We start from the raw sequence: 26,174 nt of genomic DNA, 5'->3' as shown, positions 1-26,174 counted from the left end.
TGGGTTAGATGGAGGTCCTGCACTCTAAGAACCTACGTGAGCATTCAGACCTGGCTGACTGCTCTTCCCAGCAGATGTCCGGGAAGTTCAGGTCCCCCATGACTGCCAAATCCTTAGCCTTCACTACCTCTGTGAGCTGGCCCAAGAATTCCTGGTCAAGCTCTTCTCCCTGGTTGGGAGGTCTGTAATGGACTCCCACCGTTAAGTCTCTTTCCCCTTGACTGCCTTGTACTCTAACCCAAAGCACTTCAGAGTGCACCTGCCCTGACTCCTTGCTAATTGATGAGGATGTGTATTCCTCCTTAATGTAGAGTGCCACACCCCCACCTCTCTTTCCTATCCTGTCCCTCCTGTATAGCCTATAGCCCTTGACATTCACCGCCCAATCATGCATTGAGTCCCACCATGTTTCCATGATCCCCACTATGTCCAGGCTGGTGTCAGCCAGCAGGAGGGTGAATTCCTCCTGTTTGTTACCCATACTATGAGTGTTTGTGTAGAGGCATTTGAGGCCTCCTGTGGATATGTGTACTGACCCCCTACTCCCAGCATTACCCTGGCCCCTATCTCTTACCTGTTTATTCGCTTCGCTCATTGGTTTGGCTGGGCTGTAGTTGTGGGTGCTGTTTGGTCTGGCAGTCTGATGTTTCCTCCGCCCTCATCTACCCCTTCCCCAATGAGCCTAGTTTAAAGCCCACCGGAGGAGGTCCACCAACCTAGAAGAGAACACATGCTTACCTTTAGGGGAAAGGTGGAGCCCATACCATCCCAGCATGTCTCTCGTCGTGATGTGCCAGTTACGGTTGAGGAAGCCAAAGCCCTCCTCAAAGCACCATTCCTGTAGCCGCCAGTTGGTCTCCACGATATACGTTTCGTGCCATCTGCCTTGTCCACTCCCTGGCAGGATAGAAGAGAAAACCACCTGTGCACCCATCTCCTTCAGCATGCACCCCAGAGTGTGGTAGTCATCCATCAGGCGATCAGGGTTGCTCCTGGCCACTTCATTAGTGCCCACATGGACTAGGACCATGGGGTAATAATCGGTGGGCTGGATTATGGTTTGGAGCATCCCTTTCACGTCCTGAATCCTCGCTCCAGGTAGGCAGTATACCTCGCGTGCCGAGGGGTCCTGGCGACAGATGGGGCCCTCTGTACCTCTCAGGATGGAGTCACCAATGACAATCACGCGACGCTTCCTCTTCCTGGCCTGCTTGTCTCCTTCAGCTTGCACAGGACGCGGTAAGCATGAAGTTGCCTCCTCCCTGGTTTCATCCTCTCCTTCCTCCTCCTTCTGGGCTGCCAGGGCTTCGTACCTGTTCTCCAGCCAGACTGGAGGAACTGGTGCTGCCATGTTTCGAGCAGCCCTGGCATGGGAGGTGACCGTCTGCCACTTAGCAGTGGAGGGTTCTTCTTGAGGTGCATCCTCCTTGGTCATACAACCCTGCAGGGAAAGAAAATATCTGTCAATTCCCTCCTCTGCCTCTCGGATTCCCCTCAGCCTGCTAACCTCCTCCTGGAGCTCCCTCACCTGCGCCTCCAGGAGCCTAAGGCGGGTGCCTGCAGGACAGGTGTGGGGCTCCTCAGTCCCTGCCCCCCCAGGCCTTGCTGGGCAGCTCCCGCAGGCCAGGGGGTTGGGGGACACCAGCCCTCCCGTGGGCTCCGTCTGGGTGGAGGCCTCAGACAAGCCCTGGGAAGGCCACACACCCCCGGGCAGGGACCCTGGCAGCACTCCTTGTCGACACCATCGTAGGATTTGCTGAGTTTCTAGCTGAGTTCGGTTCCTCTGCCCCGCACTAGCAGGAGTCAGCCTCTGGGCCCCTCCTGCTCACCCTCCAGCGTGAACGCTGGTGCAAATGCCTGTTTGCGCGCTCTGTTCATGCGGCTCGAGAGCGCAGCTCCCTACCGGCTCAGCTAAGAGGGATCAGGGGGGCTTCCCCTCTGGATCCAGCTCTGCCCCGCTTACCTTAGGGGGATCAGCTGCTGCTGCCCCTGCTGCTGCTCCGCTCACCTCTGCTGCTCTTGCCTCTGCTCCAGGTCCAGTAAGGGGGCACAAGTGTGTGTAAGACACACGTGTGCCTGTGTCCTTCCTCTCCCCACTGCTCCTAGCTCCCGAGTGCCGGAAGCTGCATCAAAATTGGCTAAACCATGACCAGAATCATACATATATATGCAGATAGTGTAATACAATCTATACAGAGATAAAAATGACATAAATGAGCGCAGAATAACACTGGCTTTTCAACAAGACCACACATGCTAAAGCACTAAACCAAACACAAGACAATCTGCAGGACTTCCCACAAACACTTTGAATTATGGGGGAGGGGGGAGAGTAGGGTGCTTAACAGTTGGTATGTTGTTTTCTTTAGGAATTTGGCAACAGTCTTTTTAAATGCAACTTTCATGTTTTAGATCCAGCAGAATGACAAGAGATCACAATTACACAAAATGACACTGTATTCTAGCAGAACAATCATTGTTGTGCATACACTGTACACTCCAGTATTTAAAGATTCATGAAAGAGAGCAATCCACTAATAGCTGAGATATGGTTTTTTGCAAAAGAGTTATTTAAAACAAACCTCTTTCATCTTCAAAATCATTTGCAAATGAGTGTCATACATGTGAATGGTCTCTCCTGTAGCCAAATATTTGTAGGTAGTCTAAATTGAATTTCAAATGATAAGTGCTTGTTTCACCAAGTGTGCAAAGTTAACTCTTTGATGTGATAAATTATGTATAAAATAAGGTGCATTTACATAGAGCACACTTTTGTAGTCCTCCCTGTTCTTGTCATTAGGAGGCAATAAAGCATAATTGGGAATAGAAAGCAGATCTCTTGCATAGTGATATTGCTGATGTTCTTTCTTCTTCATTCCTAATTAACATTTCAAACCTGGCAATATTATTGGGTATCTCAAATATATGTTCCAGCTTCCCCTTATTTATTATGTATTCCTAGACTCATTTCCAGTTACGCCCAAAATGGGAAGCCAGATTTTTGCCTTCTCAACATATTTCAGTGTACCATTAATAACTGCACTTGTTTTAAAATATTTTTTCAGGAATAGTAATAATTCTCTCTTATTGGGTGTATAGTGTAAGTATACATACTCACATACATAAATACAACTGAAAGAGAATGAATAGGTTTGGGAAGCATGACTTAGGAGGAAAGGCTGATAGAAGTAGGTTTATTTACTCTGTAGAAGAGAAGACTGAAGGGGATTTGATAACTTATCATCTCTGGAATCAATTACATTAAATCTAGTTCTTCAATGGGCTACATGCAATATTAACGTCACACAGTAAACTCTGGTGCAGTTCATGCCAGAGTTTATTGCTCCCAGTCTCAGGATTTACACTTGCACCTGGAACTGCAGCATGCTAAGCCGGGCTAGTGCAGCCCTGGCTAGCAGGGACCATGGGGGCGGTCAGTCTGCCATCCAGAAGCTGCTTCCTCCCCCACCTCATTATGTTGTGGAGGGACTGGCTGGGGCATGAGGGTGCTAGCTGGCAGTGTAGCACCCTTGTGCAGGGTTGGACCCAGGCATGGGAGGACCAGGTGGCCACCTGGGGCTCAGACAGAAAGGGGGCCTGAAAATAGTGAAAGTAGTGATTGTTATTATCATTAGCTCTGGCAAAATTGAGGCCTGATACTAAAAGTTCAGCTGGGGCCACCGGGAGTCTAGGTGCAGTACTATCCTTGTGCCCTACCACCTCTGTCACCATCTACATATGCATTTTGCCATACGTAACTACTCTGCTGTAAGATACTGTCTGTGTTGGGCAGTACTATCCTGAAAGCAGTTAATTAGTTAACTGTGGCCTAATAGTGCTGTATGTGTAGATGGTGATGCTTTACTGGATAGCTAATTAGTCAGTAAAGTATCTCATGTAGATTAAGAAGAAAAATAGTACCTAATATGCTGAATATTAAATCTTATAAAAGTACAGGATTAAAAACTGTATACTCAGTCCAAAGATCCTAAATGACAACTTCATGTAGTTGATACAACTGTTAAAGTTTCACATTTATCAGCACTGAACAGGCTAGTATAAAACTTGTGTGAAACTTATTTTTCTGCATAAGTGTCAGATGTCTTCTGAGGATATATTAAATTCATACATTCCATAATCACTGTGCTTTCAGTTAACTGCATTTCGGTGCCACTTCTTGTGCATAGACACTGGGACAAACTGAATGACAGGAATGATTGCTAATAGCTTTTCTTTATTTTGTTTTGTTTTTACTAAAAAGGATTTGCGTTTTTACATTCTTTCATCTTCCTCAGTTTGAGAATGGAATGGTATTTCCTTTTTTCTTTCAGCAATCACAAGGTCTGTTTTAACAAAGAAATTAAAGTACATACAGTCTAATATCTGTGTTTCATTAGAAGTAATGTTTTATTGCTTAGAAATGCAATTACCTGGGGAAATGTATGTACATGACTAAATGGGCTTATTACACTCAAGCACAGTACTACTTTTGGAAACATTAGATAATTACTTCTTCATTAGGCATTATGCAGTGCTATAGAATAAAATCCATCCTTTCTTAGAACTCCTTCAACGTTGTTGTCATTATGTGTGAGGAGGGTCAATGAATTTCACTCATTCAAAATGTATCTAGCCAAATAATTGTATACACATTCCAGGTCTCCTTGAGTTTCTTGTCCTCTTCAAGTACTGGTGAAGTACCTCAAGTTGTTTCTATCTATCTTCCCTTTGTAAAACTCAACTTTAATACTATACGTGTCCTAGAAATTCTTTTGTCAAAAGTCCTTGGTGAAACTGGGGAGTCAATTAACCTGATGCAGAGGCTAGCAACTGTGCAGTCACACATTTGTATTTGCCATCTGTGAAGACAGATGAGTTTATGTGGGTGAATGTAGCTTATGAAGGCCTGGCCAAAATGTCTGCAAAGGAGTGATACTACTTTTTCACTGAAGGTGGATTCATATGAGGAACACACTTCCACAAGGTATTAAGTAGGTATGGTTTACAACTCTGCACAAAACCTTTCTTTTTGACGCAGGCTTTACCACATGACAAAGGAATAGGAGATAAAATATGTGTCCTAAGTGGACCATCTTATAATAAAGAAGAACAAGGAAAAGTGAGCTTCAAGTTCAGTAGATTCCCTTCTATGCATCTCCACAATATGTGTTTGGGAAATCTACTGAAATGGGTGCAATGGATGATATATGCAAACTAAGACCAAAGTCAGCCCATTATTTGGCTGATGAAATCTCCCTTGAATCCTATGAATAACCTGATTAATGTAGTAATTTAAGGTGATATAATTATTATTTACCTTCAATAGTCCTTGGAAACAGTCCTACATTGGATTAGTTTTCTGTTATTGTCAAGGGATTCAAAAGCGTGACTCAACCCATACACCCCCATCCGGACTGGATTAAAATAATGACATTTAAATATATATATATATATGATTTAATTACGTGTTACTCTTGGTATAATGCTATTATACCCAATTATATACTATGTTAATATAAATACAAAAGTGTGTGGATTCATTTGCCTTTTCTATCACTTGAAGTTCATGTTTTCAAGATTTTTTTTCCATATCCATGAGAGTGAGAAACTTTATAAAAAGAAACTGAAATGTTTCCATATTATCACATGTCTCTTAAGAAAAAGCACTAATTAGTGTGAGTCTATGGATGGAGATGATGAGATACTGGTCACTATACATGATTTAGACAGGCCTACCTGCCCTGTAACTACATGGGAAGAGGTGAGAAAGTGTCATTGTGAGCACAGAAAGCGGAGGAAAATGTGGAACAGGAAAGCCCTGTCCTCAGGTACACATTTCCATTTATAAACTTTTGTTATTTTGTTAATCTATCCAGAGCTCAGAATGATATCTCCCACTCCTCCTTTTATATTTTCCTTTCTTAAAAGAAGTGAGTTTTACCAGTGTTTGTAGGGAAAAAAGCCTTAAAAGTGGCTGCATCTTGATCCAGTCCACCACAAGCAGGCCAACTTTACAGATTCCAGCAACACAGCTCAAACCCACAAATAGCTTCCCAAAATTAGTAGGACTAACAAGATAATTTCAGTAGTTGAACTATAGTGTTAGAAGGCCTATGAAAGTGGGGGCAATGGGAATCCAGTTGTACTCAGCCCCTAAGCTTGAAAGTCCCAAAATCAGATAGCCATTTCCTGTTTCCAAAACAGTAGTAGCTCTCCCCACCAGGAAATTTGCCTCCCCTCCCCACACAAACTTCTTTCATAAGCCCCAACTCCCAGGCACTGGCAACTACTTCTCTTCCCAGGCTAGTAGTCATCTACAAACCCTACTGCTTTTCTTGGTTACACTAAAGTCACTGTTTCAAGCTTTCATTTGCAAAAGTTAGTTTTATAGAAAAACAGTTTTCCTTTAAAAGAAAATAAAGACACTTGACACTAAGAACTGAAATCCTCATGTTTTAATTTAGCTTGGTGTTTCTAAACCCGAGTGTGGGGGAGCCAAGCATATGGAACCCACCAAAACCACCTTTAGTATATTTTAAATGCTTTCATGGTTTTGCAGTAAGTGTCATCATATTTTTTTTTCATCTGAAAAGGGGAGACCTTAGCTTATGGACAGTTCTCTCCCAAATGCTGTCACAATTTTTCCCTTTATTTCAGTCCTGTTTTCCCCTACTGAACTACCAACCAGTCAAGCTCAACCTGGGATCTGACAGTCAAGCGGCTTTCTCTCCTCAAGAATTGTCCCTAGGAATAAAGCTTCTGTAGATCAAAATAGGCCCTCAGTGTTATCCCTGCAAGAGAACTGCACACAATTCAAATTATGCCCTTGGTGACAGCTAGGCAAACCTACTGTCAACAGTGTACTTGTACAGGTGTGAGCAATTGGAACCAAGTAAGCAGTGTAATTTTTTTTTCTTTTTAATAATAAGTCAGCAGGATCCATCTTTTTGCTTTTGCTCTATTGGCTGTGTAAGACTAGTAAGAACGAAGACCAATAAAATGTAATTTTACCACAAAAGTGACTAAGATGTGACATACAGAAGGAGTAGACCTAAGATGTAGCTATTTTTATGTAGCCATTTTTAGAGCCGAACTGCATTATAAAATTTAACTTGGATTACTTTGTTGAGGGACAGAAATATTAATATCTTGCTTACATAGTATTTAGCACCATGTGAAGCAATGGCAGTTCTCTTAACATGCTTTAGCTTTCAAAGTTAGGATTTGTAAATGACAGTTAGGAAACTCTAGCTTTTCAAACTGAAACTCTCCTTCAGTTTTCATACAAAGAGGTTGAAGTATGAGGCAAGAACCATTTTGTGGTTTAGCTAGGCACGAGGGCTAGTAAAAGGAATGGAGGGGGTGGGGAGGACTAGGACTGTAATCTTCTACAAGAATAGACGCAAACTAGAGAAAGGTCATATCAGAAAGAGAAAAACTGGCAATTTTCTATTCAGGCAGAAGCAGATGTGATTGTCTAAAATATTTAGGACTGAACAGCACGCTGAAGTTCAAATCAGATGACTATTCCCTCTTTTAGCTTTCATCTAGTTATGGAGGGGAAAAAAAGCTTTAGCTGTAACGTACCTACTGAGCTCTGTCTCATGCAATACATGTACACGTACATTTTGCCTCAGTTTTCTTCTGTTTTGAGGGTGCACTAACATATCCAAGTTGATTTTTTTCTCTTAACATGCTATCTTACAGAATGGTCGCAATAATTTATGGGCATAGGGAGCTAACGGTTTCATTCCCTGGACTACTAATGCAAATGTACCTCCCCATGCCTTAAACCAGTGGTCACCGACCAGTGGATCTCAGAGCCTCTTGGAGTCCCTCTGAGCCAGGGTGAGGGGGGCTGATTGCCCACGTGCAGGCACATGCATGCCTCAGCCCAGCAGGCCAGTCCATGTGGGAGGAAAGGGGCGGGGGATAGTTCAAGGCCCCCCTGTGAGGGACAGAGGCAGGAGCAGGGGTAAGTCCAGTGGGGCCCCAGCTAGGTGGGACCTACCTGCTGTGGAGGCGTGCCCTCAAATAAAAAGCTTTTTTTTCTCCCTCTACCTCGATCTGCACCCTCCCTGCCCCCCTGCTTCCCACAGACTTACCTGCTGGTGGAGGGTGGGAGGTGGCAGTGACATACAGTATATCTTGTGTTCCTTTTAAATGTCAAAGGTGAGCTTCTTAAAAAGGTTAGAGACCACTGCCTTAAACAAATTCTGCCTCGCTTTCTTGTCACCAGTGTCTGATTTTTTGATATTTGTAGCATTCTTTGGTGTCCTGGGATTGTTTGCTTTTTTCTTCCTCTCATTTCTGTATATCTGAGAAACAAGGTTCTCTTGGATGAAGGTGAGGGGTAGAGAATGTGTTTTATTTTCAGAGTCCCTGAGAATAGACTACCTGCATAGGGAGGGTAAGAGTTCTGATTCCATTTTTTAATACTCCTTTAATAATTGGATGCATGTATGCTTGCACTTTTGTGTATATATTTTCATGTGAGAGGACAGAGCAAACATACAATAATTTTTACATATCAATTATCCTTTCTTAAAGTTTCCCAAGTCTCTGTTCTCCTCTACTTCTACATCTTCCCTATTGTAGAGAACAAGTCATCTGTTTTCCCCTTTCTCAACATTACTTAATAGAATTTAGGTGGCATTTTTTCATGCCACTTAGATTTAGTCAAACCATATTTACTAGTATGAAGGTCCTAAAGCATCATGAATTTAAAATGGTCAGAGAGAAAAGGTCCTGTAAAATGTTTATTACAACTCAGGTCAGTTTAGCTTAGAAAAAACATTTCTTCTACATATGTTAAAAAGCATTAAAGCATCATAGTATTATAGGGTTTTTTTGTTTAGTTGTTTTTTTGCTGGGGGGGTGGGTTGCTTTCTTTTTCCTTTTTAAAACAAGGTCCCATTATTTTCCTCCACACAGTGCTTCTAAATATTCCCATGATTTAAATAAATAAATAAATAAGGATTTATGGACCTATATACACTATCCATGCTTAAATTGCTTTAGTGTTAAAAGTAGTGAGACCAATTACAAATGAATAGGGTTTTTAGTATAATTTGATGTAACAAATATAACTGTTAGGTCTCTCTTTTGGAATACAGTAAAATAAGGCATGCTTGTGTTAAATCATGATAATTCATTAAATCATGAAGGGTGTAGGTATTTCCTGAAAGATAAATAAAATATATGTTTCATATACATTTATGCAGTTGTGAAGAATGTTTTAGCCAACATATTGCTTGTAACTTTAATCATATTTTCTTGGCTATAGAGGCATTTAAGCATGGAGACAGAGCTTCCCGGCTAGCTTTTGTTTCTAACATTCCATAAACAGAGCTGAGATGAAAAATATGTAAAGTTGCAGTAAATCACTAAATTCAGTAATTATTTAGGATTTTGAACTATGTACTTGATGCAGAATAGTATTTAAACTATACTACCTAATGAGCAGGCCAACTCAAAAGGACCACAACTTTTGAGGGGCTCTTGGTTTTAAATGGTACTCAAGTCACATGCAACTCTTAGTTACAGCTTGAGTTTACTTTGACATAAAGACTAGCATTTATTTAGCCTCTTTAACTTGTAAGAAAGTAACTATTTTAAGGGGATGCGCTGAAGATATCTGTTCTTTTTAGCTATGTATTTAAATCTTGCCACCTTTGTAAGAATATTTGAGTATTTTCATTGCAGTTTTCTTTTTAAATGTCTCTAAAAGCATTTTTCTTCCAGAAACTTGTTGAGTATCAGGAGTACAACAATCTTCTTTTCCAAACCTTCCAACAGTCTTCTGCTAGGATTCATAGATTATATACAGTATGAGGTGCATATGCAGAACTATTTATATCTTTTCTCCCAAAGTATACCCACATCCTCCATCTTTGGTGAGGGTACAAGGTGGCTGAAATGTAAGGGGAGATTTTTCTCCTCCTTTGAAATCTGTTAAAATGTAGTTCTCTCATCATGAGGTATCTGAGGAATGGTTAAGCCTCATTATGTCACTTACATAATCTGCAATTTCTAGATTGCTCACTAAAGATGAATTTCTTGCTCTCATATTTAGACCTCTTATGTGCTGTGAAGCCATTAGGTCAGCTTGACCTGTTTTGTTCTTTTATGGGGCTAAAGTGACTTTTCCCATGAATGTTACTTTTTAACATTTTAAGAAGTACTGGATTTGGCCAGTAAGTTATTCAAAGGTCTAGACAAACAATATTTTTATGGGCTAGTGCTAAAATTCAACCTTTTAAAACCATTTTCACTGAAGGGAAAGATTAGTATTTCACAGTATTTTCATCAAATTGTCTCTTTCAAAATGACAAGAATATAGCGCTATATCCAGCACTATTTCATACAGCCACTTTCCCTATATATTAAGGGATTTTAAAACTTCTATCTCTAACATTTTTGTTCCCATACCTATCTTATTAATGTTTTGGCATGTTACTGTATAGAAGTAGCTCCCAACCACCAGGCCACTGCCTGGTACCAGGTCATGAAGGGTTGGCTGCTGGGTCATAGCATGAGCCCCCAACTTGGATCCCTATCCATCTGCTCAGGGGAGCAGCTTCCGCAGCCAGCAGGCACATGCCGGGTTAAAGCTGGGGGGTGGGACAGCCCTAGGAAGGAGACAGCTGGCTCCATGTCCCCCATCCCACTCCCATACTGGTTTGCAGAAAAAAAAAAAGATTGAGAACCACTGTTGTAGGGGGAAATAGGTCATATTGAGGAACTTCAGAACATTGATTTTTGCTATTGATAGAGGTTATAACAAGAGATTTAATTCCTTTAACTTTATTGTCAGAATTATTCCACTGAACAATCACTTTAAAGTAGTTAGTGTCTGTTTATTAAGCATTAGCAATTGGATCAGTACTACAGAACCAGATGTCTAGACCAATGAACAAAAGAACTCACTAAAATCTAGGTAGATAAATGATTTTAACAGATGACTAGACATCTGATTTCAGCTAGACATAATGAGACATTCTATTTAAAACTGTTTGAAAGTGGGAGAGACTAGGGGGGAATCAGCAGGCTGATACTGCATTACTGGGTAGCCAATATTGTGCAACTGGCTAAAAAAATGCTTTCTGGTAACCCAGCCCTGTCAGAAGGCTAGCTACCACATTCTGTACCAACTGCAACTTTTGGACGGTTTTCAAGGGCACCTTTGCGTAGAGTGGATTGCAGTAATCTAACCTTGAGGTTATGAAGGCATGAATGATAGTGACCAGATCAGATTCTGAAAGAACTTTCTCACCAGATGGAGTTGCTAAAAAGTGCTCCTAGCCACAATCACCACTTGCAGATCTAGGAACCCCTCTAAGTTGTGAACCTGAGTGACAAGGGGAGGCTGAACCCAATCTGTGATAGGTGCCCCAGTACAATCCACCATCTACCCACCATCATCATTTCTATTCTATATAGATTCAGTTTTAATTGGTTCATCCACATCCAGTCCCTAGTTGCAGAAAGGCACTAGGACTGAGATTGAAGGGCTGGGTTCCACAGTAGAACAGGTAGAGCTGATGTCATCTGCAAATTGATGGCACCTTTCTCTAAATCTCTTCACAATCTGACCCATTGACTTTATATACACATTGAACAGGAAAGGTGACAAGATGGAATCTGTGGGTATGCCACAGGAAAATATGAAATTCAGCCAGTGTCAGCAAAATAGTATATTATTCTTCTCCAAGAACATTTAAGGGCAAAAGTGTACCTATCACCTTGAAATGTTTAGAGAACAAAAAGGAAAGAATCTGCTAATCATTATCATGTCCCACTGTTAGTGTTTTAGGAATTTGTACATGTACTCTGCAGGGCGGTGGTGGAGTTTAATCAGAGCAGTTCCAAGAGCAACTCTAATTAAAGTGCCAAAAGTGTCATGTGTATCAGCGTCCCCATGCTGAAAAATGGCACTGGGGGTGCTTTAACTAAACCTCATCAAACAAACTTTAGTTAAAGCAACCTGCCACCATTTTTTAGCACATGTATGCTGACACATGTGACACAGGAGTCTGCTGGAGCATGGTAGCTACCATGCTTCAGGAGACTTGATTAATTGAGCATGTCAGAGCAGCCTTGCTGCATGTGTACAGGCACCCTTAGAGTCTATGTCTGCTACTGCTCACTGTCTTGGGGGTTTGGAGTTTAGTGTTGTCATTTTCTGTATCATAATCTGGAGTTTATGTAAGAAGGAACTCCCAGTCCATTTGAAGATTTTGCTGGGTTTTAGTCTTTCTGCTCACCAGACAACCACAGAAAATAAATTTACAACCATTTTCTTCCTTTAGCCTAAGGCCTTCGCTCTAACCACAGCAGCATAACTACAGTCTTTAATGTAGGGAACAATATGGACAACACAAAGTGAATTTGGCCATGGGGATTAATGAATTTTTCAAGGTATGGAGGTGAGAACAGAGAATCATTTAGGAAAGATACAAAATCTGTTTGAAGATGTTGGGGAAAAGGGAGGGAGGGATGTAAAATTCTTAATCTTTAAAAAGCTGTAAGTAGAATTTATTTTTCTACCCATGTATCTTTAAGAATCTGAGGGTCAAACAAGGTCTAGCCAAATCATCATGTTATATATTGGTACATGCAAGGAGTGTTTGGAGGTAGTACAGCAATGGCAAAATGCAAAATGATAGCCTTTCAGATAGATGGCTGTTTCATTTGATATTCTGCAGCTTACCATTTGACATGGTACACACATTGTATACTTTTGATGTCTATGATTACCCCACACTGCACATTATATTTATTGTATTATTTATGTTTTTTTTTTATTCTGCAGGTTGTCTGGATTTCAGCTGCCTTCATCGATTGTGAGCACAGGGTCTATCCTCACCCTTTGTTTTACTACAGATTTTGCTGTTAGTGCTCAAGGTTTCAAAGCTATTTATGAAGGTAAGATATGCTTGTTTTTTTCCTGTAAATTAAACGGAGAGTTATGGCAAATCCTCATGTTGCTTGGATTCTGTATGTAGGTTTTGAACTGTCAAGTGAACCTCAATTTCCACTGTTTAGTGTTTAGTGCAAGCATGAAATAGTCTTTCTCTTTCTTATACTCTTATATTTATGAGTAACTGAGGTACTTTGTATTTTCAGTATCTTTTTATTTTGAAATTTTGCTCATAATAAATAATTCAAGATTTTTTCTTGAATGTGTTACTAGTTTTAGATAAGTTTCCAAAAGTGGGTTTTGAATTGCATCAAGTTTTAGCATTTCTTGAAAAAGTTATATTTGGAAATGTATTTTAACATTGTCTGGTTTGTGGGGAGAAGAGGGTAAATCAGTTGCATACTAACTGGTCTTGCAAATTTGTATGAGGATGATTTGGCTACATGACAAAAGTAAGATAATGAGTCAGTATGAAATATGGTAAACAAAATTTGAGAATCTCGTAAGATCAAGGATTCTAGGTCTTCTATTATTTACTTTATTCTAATTATTATTATTTTAAAATGGGAGCAGTACTTTCTCCATAATTGTTTTGAATTATACAGAATTCCCCTCTTTGTATCTCTGAATTTTCCATTTGTGTATGGTATGAAAGGTACAAAGTAAATTGCTTTAAATCCTGACTTGAATTTTTAGGTGGATTTTGAGTGCCTATGATTCTTTCAGGGGCTTTTTTAAAAAAAAAAAACTGGAGAAATGTCAGTCTCTACAAAGTTAAGGTTACAAGAAACTCAAGCTTTGGTCCCCTTTTACTTAACTGCCTTTACCAAGCAGTTTAGTTATCAGAAAAAGGAGTCTATTTCAGAAAAATTGGGGACAGTTGGATTATTTATCAGCTGTACTACATTTGATGCCCACTAACAGCAATGTGTCCATGTCTTGATGATTTGTAGCTCCTAAACAGCTGTTGCTGTTATTGGGCGTATCATCTGAAAGTATTGACATGCTAGGAAAAATGTTCCCAGGGGAAATATTGTTGATAAGCAGTTGCTGCTGTATTGCAAGAAAGTGAGGTGAGTCGGAGGGCAAATCTAGTATGAGAAGTTTGTAGTGTTTATCTTTCCTCTATGTAAAAAATTATATCTCAGAATTTTTTTGACCTTGGAATTCCATATTTGTTATAGTCTGGAAAGTTTTATGGAACACTTTTTTTTCTTGCATAACATATGCTGCCAGATATGATATGCAGCTTCTTTGGGGAAGGCAGAAGAAAGAGGAAATTATTTTATCAGAATCTTAAGTTGCTGCAGCAAGTGGTTTAAAGTGGTTGAATACTGGCTGATACAGGAAGGGTAAAGTTACTTGCTTTGTAGATATAAATTCAGAATCATAGCCCTAACCCTGTCAGAACCATTGCCAAATTGACAGCAGCTTTTGGGGACCGGGTTAAAATTAACCGTGACCTTGAAGAGTGCATTCCACTGGGCTGGGAGAGAACTGGATCTCATTGCAGACTTACTATAGCATCACAGTGCTTCAAGTCTAGTGCAGAATTAATCTTCCCTGCTTTAGAGTCACACCACAATTATATAAAGTTCTGGTTTGGCCGGGGGAAAGTGTATGTAGTATGGAAGTAAATATGGTAGAGCAGTGGGTAAAAATTTTTGAAGTGCCTACGTCCATTGGGTATCTAAATTATTTCAACAATTTCGAAAGTATAATTACTCCTGGAACATTTATCCTATGCATTTCTGCCTAGTCCCTGATGGGCTTTATTACTGACTGGCACTATTTCATTAATAATAAATGATTTTCCATATCAGATTGGTATTTTTGGTGTTCACTCAGGCTGAGACTCAGTGCATAAGCATGAATGAAGACAAGAGGCTAAGGAGCACTGGCATAGATGAGATAACATCAGTTACCAGTATTATAATAACTATGTTATATCAGCCTTTTCTAATTTGATTGGACAAGCCTACTGAGTTGTCCAGTCATCTACAGTAGCACTCCTTCCATAGCAGTCTCCAGTAAAGAGGTGCCACTGTTAATTGATAGTAAGAAACTCTGGAGATAGAGAGAGAAAAAAGATATCAGTACCACTGTACAGTCTTCATTGGCTGTATTTCTAGGTGAATAAAATGGAAGCATCAAAACCTGCCAGAAGCTGCACTATGATGCTGCAGCTTGGAGCTGATCTTTTCATACCCTGTGCCTCCCTTCCTTTCCAGCAACAGCACACAGCAGCCTATCTCATCCTTTTATGCTAAATGAGCTGTCTGCTTTTTCTATTGAGACTCAGAGTCAAGAATTCAAAGGAACTTCTCTTGACTGTCTGCTAGGAACACATGCACAGAGCCACAGGCTGTAATATAATGACACTTCTTGGTGGCCTACTTTCTTGTAAAACCCCAGCAGGAAGGGCTGTAATTAACCTTGACATAGACGGTGCCACTCCCTGGTAAAACAACATTTTAGTTCTTCAGATTTAGTGCTGTAAATCTGGCATTGTTCATGGGTATTAAATTCAGCTCAAAATTTAGGGAGAAAGAATCATCTTAGACAAAAAGTGACTGCTACTTTCCAGTACAATAAGCTGCAAACTATGTCTGTGGCAAGAACCATACAGCAGTAGCTGGGGGAATTATATATTGACAATGAGTTGCTTCATTGGGTTTTCTAGGGTAGTTTAAATTCCTGCTAAAACAGTGCTGACTGTCATATTTTCAGGCCCTGAGAGTTAAAAAAATGATATTTAGAAATCATAAAATGTGAAGTAACTCTTTCTAATGTTGGTTGGACAAGAAAAATACCAGAAAAGATCATTATTTTAAATGATACTAGAGGGAAAATCCCTTTTGGAGAAATCCAGCAATAGTTATCCTGGAGATTTCAAAGATAACAAATAGGTCTCAATAACAGTCTTGAAGGCAGAAAGAATCAGTTTTGCCTTACTGAACTCACAGGCATAGTTCTTCCAGCTTTATGGTGTTTTAACTAAGAAATTTCGCAATGGAATTGATAGGGTCTGATGAATCCATAGATCAGCAGTTGTGAAGTGACAGGGTAGAGGATTTTGTTTCTATGAATGTTCCACGTTCTTGGAGGCTTCTTATTGTGCAACTGCATAGCTAGCAGTATTTCCTGCCTTGCAACTTTCTTCTGAATAGTATATGTCATTTGATGTAAGATCTAAATTTTATTCTCATGAAATGAAAAAAAACTTACAATGGATCATTTGAATATAAATACATAAATAACAGAACTATTTTAAATATGATCAGGAAGAAAATTTGGTGTTACAACATGGATTATAATCAATGTTTATATCAGATCAAATTATCTGCTGTGCTCAGTTTCCATTTTTGAAAATAGAGGTGATGTTTCCATGAAATTATTCCATTCTTTGACTGTGTGCTAATCTAACCTGTACCATGTGACAGTGTTCTCCAAGGACACAGCCTTTGACGAAGGCTACTTTAAAGTATAGGGTATGTACAATTTTATTATATTTACTTCTAATTGATGCTAGTGAGTATATAATGTGCGGTCATAACTGGGCATGTTGAATACAGAACTGTACATTTATAAGTGTATGTTAAGGCTTAAGTGTATTAACAATGACACTACTGATATTAAACACCAGTGTTCATAGGATACGAAGACTGCATATTCATATTTATCTGATTTTGTCTATCACCTAGACCCCTTGTGAATCTCAGACTGTTTCTCATGAGTCAATCCCACTGAATAAAATCTTTACTTAAGTAAATTTGACTTCCCTGGCAAAAGGCATCTAAAACTGCTAACAAGAGATCTGAGTGGTCAGGCAGCTACAATTCATTTGTTGTTTTCTGCTAAGACATGGTTTATCATGGACTGGACTGGGCAGGGGGCTGGACTCGATGATCTCCCGAGGTCCCTTCCAGCCTGATGTCTATGAAATCACACAAGATTGCAAAAGTATGTCTTACTGTATGAGATTTCTTTCTTCTTAGTATCTTTTAAATAATAGTAAATATGATAAAAGAGATAAATAAGATAGTAAAACATTTACAGTCAACACTTGAACACTTCAATATTCTGGTATGGACAGTAATTTTAAATTGGTACTTCTTTTCCAGAATTATCACTGAATGTGTAGACCTCCCATCAAAGGTTTGGGTTCAAAATATGGAAAAAACAGTAACAGTGATACCATTGATAGTAAATACCAATATTCATAGTATGAAGATTGCATATTCATATTTATGTAATTTTCTTTACCTGCAGTCATTAGACCCCCCACCATGAAGATGAGATGCTGTTTCTCATAAATCAGTTGCACTGAGTGAAGTCTGTATGTACTTAAATAAAACTGCCTCCCTGCAAATGTAAAGATTCAAAAGTGATAAACACTTATTGTAAATTACTTGAGCCAATGTGAAAAAGCCTATTTGCATATTTGTTTGTTGACATTTTGCAACTACTGCACCTTATGTCCCTAAATTGAACCCAAGTGTATCAGGAGGCTCGGTGCTCCTACTATTTTAAGAGAAGGCAGGTGGCATGAGAAGGAACCTGCAGGTGTGGCAGGGGCCAGTTAGTCACCAGACCAGAAGGGTGGTGGGTCAAAGGTGAAAGAGTACCACAGCTGTAAACTAGTAGAGCCATGAGTCTCAGTTAGCCCAGAGAGTAGGGCCAAAGCCTGGGGGTCACAGCTGGAGACTGAGGGAGCCAGGGAGCCCTTAGCCCAGGAGAGGCGAGCTCTGGGGCTGGAAGCCTATAGTCTAGGAGGGGCATTTGTCAGCAGGGCCAGTGGACTTGTGTCTTGAGAGGGGTGTTAGGAACACCAGAGAGAGAGAGTGCAGAATAAGTAATACCTGTGAGACATGGACATGAGTATTAAGGAGAATGGAGCCCATATAATTAGCCACTAAGGTAGAGAGCAGAGACACTTGAGTTCAGTAACACGAGATCAAGTTTGGTAAGCCCTGGGGCAGCCTCCATTTTACTAAAAGATAATAACATCAAGGCATGGCAAATGTAGAGATGGGGAGATTGCCCAAAGAGAGAGCCAGCTGACAAGGGTTGAGGAAGGGCCTAGGGGCATGATAGACAACCTTAGAGTTGAACATGGTTACACCAAGACTTAACTAAAATTTAGACGAGTATATTTTGATAAGGAAGTACCTTTGTGTTTGTGGACCATTGTTTTCATAACAATTTTGAGGTAGCAGGTTTGTGTAATGGTAGTCAAGTAACCCCATTCTTCCCCCACCCCCTCGCTCACTTGTGACTTGGCTAAATGAGTTCAGATAAGTCATTTAACTTGACCAATGTCTCTCTCAAATTCCTTCCCCAACATAGTCCACAATTTAGAAAGTACTATAAAGAGTGGAGATGGAAGTAAAAATTCTAGATATGATTAAAGAATATAGGTATAATTATTTATTTAGCATTAAAAACTATTAATGAAAGGAAAATGAGCCATATACCTAGTACATCTATAGAAAGGTGGAAAAAAATGGAATGTTTTTAATAGTGAATGTTTAATACCATAATGTTTTCCAGTAGCACAATCTCTATATACTAATCTAATCCGTTCTTGCCACTTCTTGAGATAATCCAAATTACATTCACTACAGAGAATCAATGAGAAAAAGGAATTCTTAATTTAAAGTACACAGTTTTCAACACTGTAAGACAAAACACTGTGTGTTCTGTTTACATTATGCTACACTTCCTTCTGCCACTAAACAGTCGATATCAGAATGAGGATCGTTAAACCACCTCAGTTAGATTCCAGATGCATATTTCCATGGAAAGTTGATGGAAAGTACTTTAAATCAACAAAAAGTCATGGGCACTGCATTTGGTACTTACTGGTAGCTTCTTTTGACCTCTACTTTGCTGTAATTAGTTTTCTTTGGCATCATCCCTTCCCCTACTTCCCTTAAGGCAAACACTTTTTCTTCTTTTTTATCTTGGTCTTTGAGCTCTTAAAGCTTTCTGCTCATACCCAGCATTAACATTTATATAAGCAGTCACCTCATTCTGTCTTACGTACCTGCCCTGCAGCTGCTGCTGCTGTTGCTGCTGCTTCATTTTTTAAATCCCTTTCAGCATCAACAGCAGAAAGTAGCATGGTACATTTGCATGGTGTAATGTCTTTGACAAATTTTATTTCTTCATGTATTACCTCCACCCCTGAACAGATATATTTTTGTTTTTTCCCCCTTTTATCCTGTGGTATAACACTGCCGCTTCTTTGATGAATCAGAGTATCCATAAAAAGTTTTAGTTTCAATTTGTTTCCTCAGCCCACTATAAGTTTTTGTACATAAATATCTCTTAGAGACTAAACTATTTTAAAAGGTCTGGCATGAGCTCCATGAAGATAATAAACTTCACTCTCAGTTAAGACCATTTTAGAGATGCTTGGTCAACAGAGCAAGTGTTTCAATTCTGGGGTGCACTCTATACCTTTGTGCACCTATACACATGATCCAAGGTGGTGTTTCTAATTGAAACACCCACAGCATCTTGTATATTCAGTGTCCCATAGTTTAAAATCGATTCTGAATACATGAGATTCTGCAGCACACTGGAGTGTTGTGATTAGAGCAGGTTCTAATCAGAATGTCAGAGCATGTGGAAAAGTACATTTTCTCAGTTCATAGATTCATAGATTCATAGATGTAGGGTCACAAGGGACCTTCTGGATCTTCTAGTCCAACCCCCTGCCCTGGGCAGGAGAGAAAACTGGGCTCAAATGACCCCAGCCAGGTAAACACTGAACCTCCTCTTAAAGAACCCCAGGGTAAGAGCCAGCAGCACTTCTCTTGGAAGTTGGTTCCAGATCCTAACCGCCCTGACTGTGAAGTAGTGCCTTCTAATGTCTAGTCTAAACCTACTCTCTAACAACTTGTGGCTGTTATTCCTTGTTATTTGGGAGGCGCTCAGGGGAACAAGGTCTCTTCCAATCCCTGCTGGTCCCCCCTAGTAAGTTGATAGACAGCCACCAGGTCCCCTTTCAGCCTTCTCTTGTGAAGGCTGAACAGGTTCAGGTCCCATAGCCTGTCTTCGTAGGGTCTGCCCTGCTGTCCCCGGATCATGTGGGTGGCCCTCCTCTGAACCCTCTCAATACTGTCCACATCCCTCCTGAAGTGTGGCGCCCAGAACTGAATGAGGTACTCCAGCTGCAGCCTGACCGGTGTCTCATAAAGGGGGAGGATCACCTCTTTGGCCCTGCTTGTGATGAATCTGTGGATGCATGACAAGGTACGGTTAGCCTTACTGACCATAGTTGCTTCTATAAGCATATTTTCCAAGTGAAAGACCTACCAACCGTGGCAACATGTAGGGGGTACATGTGCACCCCCTGATGGGCAGCATTCCCTGCTTAGATGATGGGCAGAGGGACAGGTTGGAGCTCAGTGCCCCCACCCCCTGAGAGCACCAGCCAGTGAGTGGGGATGCTAGGAGAATTGCCTGTGGCACTTCTGGGTGTACCCCTGACACTTCCGTGTGTGTGTGACCAGCGGGGGGAACGCCCCCCCCCTTCTGGTCAGCATGATCGGCTGCAGGGTGACCCCTTCACCCCAGTTGCTGACTGCCCATTGGGGCAAGTGCCTCCTTGACTCAGGAGGCACCAGTCACCCATGCCTACTGAAACAGTCTTCTGAGAATGAAGAACCAGTTGTGACCACATAAACATGAGTGCCATCACTAGGTTAATCAACGATATTACCTTCAGTGGTTCTAACTAAATTTGGCCTCTGACAAGGAATACTATTTTAGAACTAGGACACGCTAGTAAATAGGGTTACCCATTGTTCAAACCAGAGGTTGTTTTTGCATAGGAATGTTGCAAGCTAATGGGACAAGCTTAAAACCTTTACTGTTTTATTTAAACTTAGGCTTACCATTTTAAGTAGGTTCACTTAACCTAGGCATCCCCAAAATATTGCCTAGAGCCCACTGTGTCCTTGACAACTGCTGTTGTTGTCCAGACAGTCAGACCTCTCCCACCCCAGTCAGAATTTCTCTCCTCTTAAGTAATATGTACTGTTTTTATCCATTCCAAAGCCATTTTGTTCAGAGGTCATGCCTGGAGATCTCCAGGGATTTTCAGAAGGGCATCTGAACCTGACCAGACTGGTTTATGTATTTCTCCAAAGGGTGTTGGAGAGACTCTTCTCATAGTGGATTCCTGAAATTGTTCCTTTGAGCATCAGGCAATAGAATTCTGCCTAAAGCCTTTGTTTCTGGAGTCCTGAAAGATTTAACCTTTAGCTGTACCAAATCCACAGAGATAGAGAGAGATAATGTTTATAAAAATGGATACAAATACATATAATTCCCATGTCCATCACAGTGAGTCTCTAGAGAACAGAACAATGTGGTTCTATCCTTCTTCCCATTTATAGATTCATAGCAGAAACTATTTTTATCAAGTTTTTCCTTGTTATTGATAAGTAGATATGAAGTCAAAATAAAATTTACTTAGTATAGTTTGTAAATTTTGTATTACAGCTGCATACCTTAGCTAGCAGTTTTGTCATAGACTGTTAATGTATTTGACAATAGCATCTAGTGTTAATGGAACAGATCAGTTGCTTTTCTCTGTTTCATTAAATATTTGTCTCACACTATTCTGATAGTCTGTTTAATGTTCTTTTCAAACCGGGTTCTTCATTAAAGGTTTAAACCATGACTATTTTTTTTAGCTTATTTTTAATGAACGTAAAGCATGAAATCCTTTTAGGCTGAACTTTAGAGATATATTGCTTTTTGATACAGAAGTAACTGATTTCTTGGTGTAATTTTGAATATTGTTTTCTCTTGTTAACTTATTAATACATAAAGTTAAAAAAATCCTTATGGAACTCTTGTTGTCCCCCTTTTTCTTGAAAGTAAAATCTATTTGTAAAGAAAAACAGAATGAAGTATTGCTGACCTAATTATGATTTACTGTCCACAATAATATGCTAACAGGAAATTAAGAGCAAACTACTATTCCAGTGGCCAAAGTACAATGTTAGGTGCCAAAAAGCAGGGGATCATCTGGGAAGAAGTGAACAGTAGTCATGATGTCTTTGTTCTACAGCAACATCTGCCAGCTAGCAATAATTTAGGCTCCAAGAAAACTCACTTCAACTCTGTAAACCAGAACATAATTGTGTTTGAAAGTAAGAAGCATACAGTAAAAGATTACCTATGAAAAAATTGCCTTCCCCAAAACACCAGTAAAAATAAACTTATGTTCTCTTCAATACGCAATTAAATAAAAATGCCTTGCAGCATAATCTGAAGCTTGTCAAACCTAGTCAGGAATTATGTAGTGGCCCAGAGATGGGTAAGGTTCTTTGGGTAGATGTGATATCTTTTATTAGAACAATTAAATAGTTGGAAAAAATGTTCTTTGCAAGCTTTGGGGCACATATGCCCTTCTTCAGGCATTACTAAATGATTGCTTAGTAACTGCATTACTATGCAGACCCAGTGGCACACAAGTCATTTCCGACCCTACTGCACAGTAGCAATGAGCTCATTGCTACTGTGTAGTAGCATTGGCATCATGGTCCATGCCAGCTGAGAGTACATCACCCCAGCTCGTCACTATGGCAATGTAATATCTCATGTAAATGCACCCACTGACTCTGAAGGACTTGGTAGTGCTAAGAATGTTTGGTCCTTGGTTACTTTGTACTCAGTGTCTCCTCCCAGTGACTGGCTGCAAAAACCAATCAAAATTCCTGGGACCTCAAGGATGTTTCAACCTCAAGAGAGAGAGAGAAAATCAAGGACCAACATAAATGGTACTTAATTTCCAAAATGGAAAGGCATACATAAAAAGAAGGACAAGGACAGAAATAATGAAATACCACAATAATGAAAAAAAGCCCACAAACTAATCAATATGATGAGACAGCTCCTATCCCACCAAAATCTCCCTGCAGACTTTGCTGGGTGTGCCACTTGAGCTTAATGTGGGAGATTTCTTTCTTTCCTTAGGTGGCTGACAGTTCTGCCATTAGCTAGTTAAATATCCCCCTGGCTAGACCTCTCAGGTAAAGTTTACTGTCAATTCTCATAGAAGATGCCAAATTTTAGGAATTAGTTTTGCCCTTGTGGTGCTGAGAATTCCGTGCTGATCTCAGGCCTTTATACTGGGAGGATCCAAATGGTGGATTTTCATCCATGGGAGACAGAAACATGACCTTTCCCAAACTCAGCTAACGTGACCCGTTCATGTGGAGGCTGTCCAGGGCCTGCAGTTAGTTATCAAACTGTGCCAGTCAGAGTCATCATCCAGCTTCTGCCTACTCTGTGTTCCTTCAGCACAGATGAGGCAAGCAGTCTCAGCTGCAGCTACAGTCCCTGACTCCTCTGTTAAAGACCTGCAATCTAATCTCCAAACTTACATATTTAATTAAACCTTTCATTTCAGGCTTTCTTCCTGTATTTCAACTTACGTCTCTTTATTTATCAGCCTGATTGTCATGGGCAAGAACCTTCTCTTACTACCTGCCTTTTTATTTGGACATCATCAGGGTGACAAGAATCTAGTTAGATTCTCTTTTTTGCAGCACAGACAAAATAAAGCAAAGATTTTTAAGTCTCGTTAGTTTCCAGTTGTGGTTATCACAAGCATAGCTCTCCATTTGAAACTTGCCATTAAAATCCAGTTAGTCCAGTTTCATGTAATTTCCTCTCTTTTATCTCCTATTATGCATTCTAGTAAGTATGTATTTAAGTAAGATGAAAGAATTTCCAATTTAAAAAATAGGTTAGAAGAATTTGTTACCCTTAAAATCAGTCCTTATTCAAAGTGTCCAAAGTGAGTTATCACAGCAATTTCTTAATATGAACCCAAATTAAGGCATGCAGCAGAAGCAGGCATTCCTGGGACAGCAACATGTCACATGCGTGCATAGATGTGGGATAAAGAAACAAGAGCAGTCTCAGCAGTCTTCTCTTTTTAGTGGTTGCATCCTTTATCTTAAGAGTTCCTTTCCTTTTCTTTGTATTTTACCCACTTCCATCAAACCTGAAAAGTATTACCTTCTTTCAGCACTTTCAGAAACAAACACTTGGTTTGTTTTATTTTTTATTTTATTTTATGTGTTTATTTTAACTTGTCCATTCTAGGAACATACACTTTGAAAGGACTCTGTGCTCCAATATACTGTGTGCCATAAATGCACAAATACATTTAGGGATTTCAAAGTACTGTGCAAAACAGTGAAATCTCACAGCAATTTCTGTGAATGAATGGGTTTGATTTGCACAGGTAATTGGGTGTTTTTAACTTAATCTCACATCAATTTGTACCTGTGGAATTTCGGTGAGTGTTAGATTTGAATTAAACAAAGTAACTTGTAAACTCATAGACTCAGAGAAAATAGAAGGTGGTTTGAAGAAGACTTGTGGGGATCCTACCCCAAGCCTCAGTTGACCTAAGCTAGTCCGGACAGAAATGTCTCAAACCTGTTGTTAACCCTCCTTCCTCCCTGATGTAATTTGTTCAAGTGCTAATCTATCCTTTCAGTTAGTTGGGAGGGGTTGGGGGGTGAGAGCTGTGTCATTTCCCCCTCCTCCCCCCCGCAGGAGCTAGTTGCAATTTAAGCCCATTCTTACTTCCCTGTTACTGCTGGTCATGGAAAGTAGTTTGTACTTTTCTCTTTGTACTACCTTTCTATACATTTTTGAAGGCTATTATCATGTCTCCCTTCATTGTCTCCTCTAGAGTATACGAACCCAATCCATTCAATATTTTTAATCTTTTATCTGTATCTAGTTCATGTTTTTATGACTTTTAGTCATTGTCATAGTTCTTCTCTGGATTCTATATGTTTCTTGAACTGTATTGCCTAGAATGGGGCACAATACTCCAGCTAAGGTTTTACTAGCGATAATCAGACTAGAAGGATGTTTCACATGCTGAGCACTTCTTTACAGAGTACAGCCTAATTTTTTTGTAATGGTTTAAAATTGACTTAATTTGCATTGGGTTGCTGAGTTAAGAACAAGCTACTCAACTGTTTGCTGTGGCTTTTACTTTGGCGGGAGTGGTAGGGGATGTTCTCCAGTCTGTTGGGTTTATGAGTGGTCCTGCTAAGTTAATTGGAAGACTGACGTCTTTGGAAAGGAAAGCCCAGTGAAGGAGCTGAATCACATCCAATATCCCCTTACAACCTGCAGCATAGGGCTGTGGCTGGGTGCCCAGGGAAAAAGCAAGTGGAGACTTGGGGTTCACAACTGTGAACATGTGCCCTCCGCAAGCCCAAGCCCAACCCCAGGCCCTCAATAGCTGATACCCAGGGTTGTTGTCTGCTATCATCACCTCCTAGTTATGCCACCGCTTGCAGCTGTTTGCTGTTGGTATATATAACCCTGGCTAATTCACAAACCTTCATGTTCGCAGTGGACTAAGGAACTAACCCTGTGAAAAATCTGGGTTCTACTTTGTATCTAATAATGATAGTTGTTTATTTTTTGCAACAGTATGGTGTGGCTGGCTAAAGTTTAGTTTGTAGGGCCTGTAGTGGACCACATCTTTCTACAGAATTGTTGCCTAGCTGGTCATTCTCTAATCTTCATTTACATAATGTACCCTTTACTTTGCTCTTAATGTTGTTCTGTTTACTTCAGACCATTTCTTCAACTGATCCAGGAAATTTTGAATTCTTTACCAGTCTATCAAAGTGTTTGTAACTCTTTCAGTGTGGTATTATCTATATATTCAATAAATATATTCAGCCAAAAATACTTCAAGCTTTATATGCTTTTCAATCTATAAGAAAAAAAAAACTAGAAAAGAAAATGCTGACCTTGCATTTCTCCCCACTCCTCACCAAACCCCTGATGTTCATCAAGGCCTAGAGATATTCTTTTGTATGTATAGTGACAGGAGAAATTGATTGTTGCTAATATCTTACATGGATGGCTTTTCTCATACTCCTTAAAAGCAAAGGGCTGACTTGCTCATCAACCTTCCATGTGTGCTGACTAGCACTTTAAACCCAGTTTCCTATTCCCAAATGCCATTAGATAAGTGAGCTGAATATATATCCCAATGCTGGAATAGACCACATTTATTGGAAGCTTGCAGATGAAATTTGACTTGGGCATGTTTCAGAGAGCCCGTTGGCCAAGTTGAACTGAGTGTCTGGTATACAAGTCTGAAATTTAGTATGTTTTACCTTGTTTCACCTTTCTAACTACTGTAGTTGGCCGGAAGGCTCCAAGAAAAGTAATTTTGGTT

The 26,174-nt window shown here is 40.1% G+C and overlaps 1 protein-coding gene across 1 annotated transcript in view; it reads left to right on the top strand.

Moving 5' to 3' along the window:
- CSMD1 (CUB and Sushi multiple domains 1) overlaps nt 1–26,174 on the top strand; it is a 1,867,828-nt gene that overhangs the window by 235,911 nt on the left and 1,605,743 nt on the right. The window contains exon 3 of the mRNA XM_019538151.1: nt 12,815–12,927. Within this exon, the coding sequence (XP_019393696.1) occupies nt 12,815–12,927 (113 nt within the window). The remainder of the gene's footprint in view (nt 1–12,814; nt 12,928–26,174) is intronic.

Source organism: Crocodylus porosus, unplaced genomic scaffold (assembly GCF_001723895.1).
Source record: "Crocodylus porosus isolate Cpor-Errol unplaced genomic scaffold, CroPor_comp1, whole genome shotgun sequence".
NCBI lineage: Eukaryota > Metazoa > Chordata > Crocodylia > Crocodylidae > Crocodylus > Crocodylus porosus.
This window is presented reverse-complemented; position numbering and strand designations above follow the sequence as displayed.